We start from the raw sequence: 8821 nt of genomic DNA, 5'->3' as shown, positions 1-8821 counted from the left end.
GGAGTCGATGTAGACACACTTCTTGTGTTAGTTTCACACAGACAAAGACGGAGGGACTGTGAACGACAAAGAGAAACTGCGACATAATGGCATCAGCATATAAAGGTCAGTCTAATGTAATAATCACAGATTACAGCTAGTTTAATATCATACAGAGAAATGAATTATGTACTGTGCTTCTGCTTCTGGTAGTTGACTGCACTAAGCAGAAATCAGAAAGTAAATCTAAGAAGTCTAAGTAAACATAGGTAGGTCACGGACATAAAAACCCCACAGTAGTTCTGCAAGTTTTACTTTCAGGTGTCACAACGAGTGACGCTGGCATTTGTTTTAGAGGATGAGGAAGTGTAGACACATTTCTTGTTCCAGGTTCACACAGACAAATACGGAGAGACTTCGAATGACAAAAACAAACGACAAGAGACATAATGGCATCAGCATATAAAGGTCAGTCTAAATTAAGTAACCTAATGTGATACTCACAGAATACAGTTAGATACCACACTGATAAAATTAATTTTATACTGTGCTGTCTGCTTCTGGTAGTTGACAGCACTAAGCAAATCAGAATGTAAATAATGAAGATAATCTTCAGTAGTATTGAGTGGCCATGTTACAACCTTCAGTTCTACATTGAGTACATTTAGCATGTGAATGTATCTTAATACCTTTTATAAAATGTAGTATACAAGTCCAGAGTATCATGTTTAACATACAGTACGATGTTGTCAAAATAACAGTGAGGTCATGTCATCTGTATTTGGTGTCAAGTTGAACAGCCATGCTTAAACAAAAGAAATGTGACCTAGCTGGTCAAATGGTATTTTATCGTCATGCACACTTATGTGTATTCACATGCCAGTTCTCACAATGTTAACTAACCTGAAAAGCTACAAATAACAATCCATTATATAATCTATTTAGAAGTGACACTATTGATGTATTGGCGTATTATATTGGTGTTGGTAACTCTTTAGATTACAGCTTATTACAGATTATAATTTAGTAATTATAGTAAAGTTAAAAACCCCCATAGTCTTTATAAAATCTTACCACAGTTTACTTAAGAATATATGCTATAGTATTTACTAGTGTTTCTTTATGTGGGATCATGGAGATTATAAAGTATGGGGTTTCTGCTATGATTTACATATGAAAATGTACCTGATGAAAGAGCATTGCATATGGTCATCTCAGCAGCGAGTCCGTCAGCAGCATTGTACCGTCCAGGTGCAATACAGTGGAAAACTAGATTGCCTGTTTCCAGCTGCTCCCAGGATATAACATATACATATAACATCATAATACACAACACATGTATATCTACTGCATAATTGATGTTTTTTTATAGCTGTAGAGCTGTTGGTGCACTTGAGCTTCCATAAGTGGTTCGAGGCAAGTAGAATAAAATTTACTACAACATTTTTCTTAACTACTATGCAAACATACACCCTTGTTACGTGTAGTTACTGTGTAAGTGTAACATCCACGGGCTGTTGAGCCCTCGATTCCACACACACACACACACACACACACACACACACACACACACACACACACACACACACACACACACACACACACACAAATCATGTTTTAAATGTATTTTTAATAGGCATACTGTCAATTTTTCCTTTCAGCAGTTGGCAGGAGTCAACAGATTTCTGGAGATCTTTTGCATATGCAAAGTTGTCCCTGCAGTATATGAGGGAGCAGAAAAGTCCTCCCCCTCTGATGCAGTTTTCACCTGTGATCACAATTAGAGAAAAATACATTGCAAAAAAACTGTTAATACATGTCAAGTTTGCATAATGTAAAGGAGTGTTGCACAAAGCTTATATTTAACCAAATACAAAAAAATAAGGACTTCTGTGAGGACTCTGTGTCACAGCAATGTTTCAAGGCAAATCTGTAGGAGTTGCCAACACTGTGATATGGTAAACAAGCAATAAATAATAAAATAACAAAGGACTACACAACTTACACGGGTAACTGGAAAATAACAAACAATAACTTAATAGTAAAATAAAATAGAGAATATGTAACAATAGTTAAACCATGGGTACCACAAAACAGCCATGATTGTGCCCTGTTCATAATTTGCATTTTTACAGAATTGGCATACCTGAATTTAAAAGAGTGCCCTACCCACAAACAGAGTAAATTTATAAAAATAGTCTCTATGTTCATGTCTTTCTTTCTTCAGTCTATATATACTAATTATATAATTATATTATATACTATAATTATTATTACTAAATTATAGCCTACTACAGTATACTACAGTTTACTATTTGCATCAGTCATGTAATACATATGTTGTAATAATCCAATAAGTACCCAGTATGTAGTGTAAAAATATACTGTATCATACATTTTGTGTTATTACATTAAGGCAACTTCTAAATCATAATATGGTTGCCTAACACAGTAGCAAAAGATGCATACCACGTAATCTTAGAATAGTTACACCTTACTTATGAAATACTAACAGTATAAATACTTTAAATTTTCCAAGTCATTACCTCCTTATCCAGGGCCGTTTTAACCATTGGGCTAGGCGGGGCTGAAGCCCCGGGGCCCGAGCAAGTAGGGGGCCCGTGATTGGCTGTGGAGAAGGTTGACTGGAGAGCCTATCGCCAAAGCCACCACGCCCCCCACTTATTAGTGCTGTTTTTTAGTTGAGCTTTTCCGTAAATTCCATGCATTAGGCTACCATTTGAGATTGAAATCTATCAGGTGATTGCTGTTTACCAATCAAATGCATTTATTCTATATTTGACTTTTGAACGATATGCACACGTATCTACTATTCCATTCAGTATCATTTTTATAATTTTTTTGGGAAAGAAATTAATACTTTTATTTAGCAAGGATGCTTAAAATTGATCAAAAGTGATGATAAAGGCATTTATAATGTTACAAAAGATTTCTATTTCAGATAAATAGTGTTCATATCGATATCGGAATTATATCGTATCGAACGAAATTAAGAAATATATCGTGATATCAATTTTGGCCATATCGTCCAGCCCTATTGAAGAATGATCGTAACCAGTTTTTGGTCCCAACTGACTCCAATAGTGTTTTTTGATTTTAGTGAGTAGTGAGGGCCCAGCAACTGTTTGGTTACCAATATTGTTCCAAATATATTATTTTGTGTTCAACAGCATGAAGGAATCTCATACAGGTTTAGAACATCAACATAATTTTCCTTTTTGGGTGAACTATAATGCAGCCTAATATAGCTGCTGTTACCATTTGTGTCAATAAAGTAAATCAAGCATCAGAACGAAAATTACTTGCTGTCCTTGACTGAATCACTTTTGTCAAATAAATAAGAATGAATGTATATTGAATTTATACAGTGAAGACTATTCAGTCTATTTGCACACAGTAAATTCCCGAGTGTTAAATGAACACTGCTCGGAGCATATATGGTCCCACTCTAAAAGAGTGTTAAAGTAACACTGAAGCAGTGTTAAAGTTAATGAGATAATTAAGTGATTAATTAAGTGCTGATTGATCATTAGTGATGAACAGCTGCTGTTAACAAGCAGAATCACTGAAGAAAAGAGAAACACAAGAACTACAACACATTGGAGTTAACACAACTACAAGACATTAAATCTCTCAAGATCTCAGCAGAAGATGATTGAACAACTCTACAAACAGCAGCAGCAGCTTCACACATTACTAACCAGTTAGACTTTATTATCTAAAACAGAATTAATGTTTAGATGTTTTTTTTTTCTTCAACTTACCGTTTTTGTGAATAGTGGTTGCTTTAGTTGCTTCTTGACCCTTGACTTTTTAAATTTAAGTTTCTCTTTGACGGTCACAATTGTGTGTATTAAACACATGTGTGATGCAAGAAACTTATGGCAAAGTCTTGTCATTTCTATGTTGATTTCTATGTTGTTGCAGTAATGCGAGATAACAATGTGAGAAACACTTTGTAAGTGACTTTTATAAATGTGGCTCATTAACAGGTTTCAACTCTGGCACTCATAGACATGAAGAATCAGCATGTGAATCTCAGCAATGGAGACAAAATATTCTGATAATGTTTATGTGATTTTTGAATGTGACAAAACAAGGCAGTAAAAAGTCACAACTAAAAATAAAAGCAAATAGTAAAAATAAAAGAAAATACTAAGACAATGCAGCTGCATAATTTATTCACGTCGCAATGCATGCTGGGTGCTATGGATGAATTATGATTGGTGCACCCAGAATGCACTGCAGCATGAATCTGTCTGATGCTGGTCACCATTGTTGAGATTCATATGCTGATTCTTGATGTCTGTGTCTAAACATTACAGATGTTCTATACTGGTGTACAAAGTGTTTTTAAAGCTCTTCATATTATTTCATCATGTGCAGTTGTGATCAATAACAATCTATATTACTCATTACTCCTGATTACATCAGTAAACCTGCTACAACATGACAGCTATGTCATAACTAAACCCATTTCTCTTAGTTGTTCTTATGATAACCCATATGTTTCATAAACAGTTACAGCAACCCCAGAAAAGTAATGTTAATAAGTCAAGGGTCAAGAGCCCAACTAAAGCAAACACGTATCTCCACAATGGTGACTTCAAATTGTCTTATTAAGAATGATCAGAGATTTAGATGTTAATGTTTATTGAAAATAAGAAATTTTTAGATGCATGACAAACAATAAGTCAAACTGGTTAGTAATGTGTGAAGCTGGTGATGCTGTTTGTGGAGATGATTGATCATCTTCTGCTGAGATCTTGAGAGATTTAATGTCTTCTCTTATTTCAGTATATCATCTAAAGCTGTGACTGAAGTCAGTTGTAGTTCTTGTGTTTCTCTTTTCTTCAGTGATTCTGCTTGTTAACAGCAGCTGTTCATCACTAATGATCAATCAGCACTTAATTAATCACTCAATTATCTCATTAACTTTAACACAGCTTCAGTGTTACTTTAACACTCTTTTAGAGTGGGACCATATATGCTCCGAGCAGTGTTAATTTAACACTCGGGAATTTACTGTGTAGTTAACTATTTAGCTAGTCAATTGGTTGGATAGTTAAGCTAGTTATTTGGATGCATAGTTAATTAGCTTGTTAGTTTTAGCTAGTTATCAAGACAGTTAAGTTTATTTATTGAAAATAAGAAATTTTTAGACGCATGACAAACAAAAAGTCAAACTGGTTAGTAATGTGTGAAGCTGGTGATGCTGTTTGTGGAGATGATTGATCATCTTCTGCTGAGATCTTGAGAGATTTAATGTCTTCTCTTATTTCAGTATATCATCTAAAGCTGTGACTGAAGTCAGTTGTAGTTCTTGTGTTTCTCTTTTCTTCAGTGATTCTGCTTGTTAACAGCAGCTGTTCATCACTAATGATCAATCAGCACTTAATTAATCACTCAATTATCTCATTAACTTTAACACAGCTTCAGTGTTACTTTAACACTCTTTTAGAGTGGGACCATATATGCTCCGAGCAGTGTTAATTTAACACTCGGGAATTTACTGTGTCGTTAACTATTTAGCTAGTCAATTGGTTGGATAGTTAAGCTAGTTCTTTGGATGCATAGTTAATTAGCTTGTTAGTTTTAGCTAGTTATCAAGACAGTTAAGTTTATTTATGTAGGTAGCCAATTAGTTTTAGTTTAGCCATCCCTTCTGTGTGAACACTGACACAACACATGAGTGAATACATGTCTCTGGTTAAATGACAAAGAAATACATGGGAATAAAAAGCATCTAGAGCTCCAGCTTAATGACATGAACTGTTTGCCTGCAGGTGATTCACAGGAGCTGAGGATTGTGCTGCTGGGAGTCTCTGGAGCTGGAAAGAGTTCAACAGCAAATGCAGTACTGGGTCGAGAGGCGTTTAAAGAGAGCAGAACCCGAGAGAGTGAGAAACAGAGAGGAAGAGTAGAAGACAGAAACATCTCCATCATCGACACACCAGGATTCTTCAACACTCAACTGACTGATGAAGAGATGAAGAATGAAATGATGAAGAGTATGTACCTCTGTTATCCGGGTCCTCACGTGTTCCTGCTCGTCATCAACCTGAAGACCTTCAGAGAGGAGCAGAGGAACCTCGTGGAGCAAATTCAGGAGAACTTTGGAGCTCAAGCTTTGAAGTTCACCATGGTGCTGTTTGTTGGAAGAGAAAAAATTCCAAATAGGCAATGGAAGCACCTTATGGATAGTAGAAGGTTTCAGGAGCTTGTCAGTCACTGCAGAGGACAATATCATGCATTCAACAGTAAAAATGACATTATTCCAACTCGCATCACAAAACTTATAGAGAGGATTGATGAAATCATCAAACAGAATGATGGCCAGCATTACGACATTGACATTTATTTAAGAGTTCCACTAAAGTGCAGAAAAGGAAAGATGAAACAAGAGAAAGAAAGAAAAGTTCAAGAGACGAAACAAGAGCAGATACAAATAGTGCGGGAGACGATTCACATGCACACTGTAAAGGAAAAGGGCACAACAAATGTTGTGACTAAAAAGAAAGATTTTATTTCTCATGTGACAAAAATTGAGAGAACTGAATTATATGTAGACAGACACTCTAGAGATCCACAAGAAAACAGGAATGATGAAGAAGAGGTGGTCAAACCATCAGCAAAATCACTGAGAAACTGCTTCGAACACAAGGGAGAAACAAATATAGTCCAGAAACCAGAAGAAAACTGGACGATGAGCAGAACAAGACCATTCGACCAGAAGAAACAACAGACAGAGACCGAACAACATCCAACCCAAGCAGGTGAGAACCGATTTATCACACTTTTCCCAAATATCATGACGCACTTGATAACTAACACAACATAACTAACTAACACACTGAAAAACTAAACTATTGTCTTATTTTTTTCTGCTCTATAACTGTCTGGGCCTCAGTCTCGGAGTGCATCCAGAGCAGACACACAAAACCTGGTGAGTGCACAGGTCTCAGGATCGTGATGGTGGGTAAAACTGGAGCTGGAAAAAGCACAACTGGAAACACCATCCTGAGACAGAAAACATTTAAAGAAGAATTTTCTACTGAATCTGTGACCGTGGAATGCCAACAGCAGCAGCAGGCAGTAGAAGGTCGAAACATCTCAGTGATCGACACTCCAGGACTGTTTGATACGTCAATCAGCAAAGAACAACTGAAGAATGAATTAGTGAAGTGTGTAGAAATGTCTGTTCCTGGTCCTCATGTGTTTCTGCTGGTCACCAGACTAGACGTCAGATTCACATATGAAGAGCAAAACACAGTGAAATGGATTCAGAAGAACTTTGGAGAAAAAGCTGCACGTTACACCATCGTTCTGTTCACTAGAGGAGATCAGTTAAATACATCCATAGGGGAGTTTCTGACCAAAAACAAGCAGATTCGAGAGCTAGTTCAACAGTGTAAGGGAGGTTATCATGTGTTCAATAACAAAAAAGAAGACAATCGATCACAGGTCACTGAACTGCTGGAGAAGATCGACAGAATGGTGGAGGAGAACGGAGGAGAGCATTACACAAATGAGATGTACCAGGAAGCTCAGATACAAATCTGTGAAGAAGAGAAGAGGAAGAGAGAAGAGGAGGAAAAGAAAAGGAAAGAGGAAATAAGTTGGCTGGTGAATAAGGGGGTCTTAATGGGAGCAGGTATGGCAGTGGGTGCAGGAGCAGCAGTTGTAGTTGGTGGAGGGACATTTGGTACAGTTTTAATCTCAGGAGCAGCAGCTGCAGGAGGCGCAGCTCTGAGCTCTGTTGCTAAAGGAGAGTCACTAGCTGAAGCTGTAATGGCAGGAGCAGTAGCTGCTGGAAATTCAGCACTGAGCTCTGTTGCTAAAGGAGAGTCACTATCTGAAGCTGCAATGGCAGGAGCAGTAGCTGCTGGAAATGCAGCACTGAAATCTGTTACTAGTGGAGCATCAATACCTGCAGCTTTAATGGGGGGGATGAGCAAGAAATAGAGTTTCTCTTAAAGCAATTTTTTTTCGTTGAAATATCAGTTTCATAATCATTCTAATGCTACACTGACTTCTTATTAGGTGAATAGCTTCTTTTTCTTTGCCATGCTCTTAAAAAATGTAAACTGATACAATATAACTTATATAATGAACTGATGAATTCATGTTTAAAAATAAAACAAAAAAGCCATGACTTCACTAGCCAGCTAGACTTGAAAGATCACATATTCTGCTCACTTACCAGAAATACAACTCATGTGATATTCGTCAGCTGGGAAATACTGAACATATCCTGCTGCATCTAATGCACTTCATGCTTCAATGCACTTGTCGTTTCATTCTTACAGGAGAAACATTTGCACGGGGAGCATTATCAGACAACATGATGAGAAGTGTGGATTTACAACCCAACAGTCTTCAGAGGATTTACAAAAAACTAGTATAAATGGTATCAACAAGAAAATAAAAACAGAATATATATATATATATATACACATTTACACACAAAGGGCCGCCCTTAAAACATACTTTGGCATGTTCTTTATACTGGCAGGTGTCAAATATTCAGCCAATGGGCGGTGATGACTGAGTATGAGGCAGTTTAGCCACTTTTTAGGCAGTTTTGCTCATTTGAGTTCAGACAGTCAGACGGAGAGACTCTAAATGATGAAACTGCAAGAGACATAACAGTATCAAAACATAAAGGTTAGACAACAGCCAGTTTAATACAATTTTGAGAACTGAATTATACTCTGTTTTTTGGTATCTGACAGCACTACTAAAGGATAAGTGCTTTTTAATAGTGTTATTTGATAAAGGATCAAACTGTAAAAATGTATCTTCATGAGTATTTAGTGAT

General features: G+C 36.7%; 1 protein-coding gene across 1 annotated transcript; it reads left to right on the top strand.

Moving 5' to 3' along the window:
- The first annotated feature begins 356 nt into the window (after positions 1-356).
- LOC107569278 (GTPase IMAP family member 8-like) lies at positions 357-7965 on the top strand. The gene is made up of 3 exons (XM_016255328.1): positions 357-447; positions 5787-6776; positions 6911-7965. The coding sequence occupies exons 1-3, from the start codon at positions 429-431 to the stop codon at positions 7963-7965; spliced, it is 2064 nt and encodes a 687-aa protein (XP_016110814.1). The 5' UTR covers positions 357-428.
- The last annotated feature ends 856 nt before the right edge of the window (positions 7966-8821 follow it).

This window comes from Sinocyclocheilus grahami, unplaced genomic scaffold (genome assembly GCF_001515645.1).
Source record: "Sinocyclocheilus grahami isolate Dianchi unplaced genomic scaffold, SAMN03320097.WGS_v1.1 scaffold1329.1, whole genome shotgun sequence".
Lineage (NCBI taxonomy): Eukaryota > Metazoa > Chordata > Actinopteri > Cypriniformes > Cyprinidae > Sinocyclocheilus > Sinocyclocheilus grahami.
Note: the sequence above shows the minus strand (reverse complement) of the source record. Positions and strands in the feature narration are given on the sequence as shown.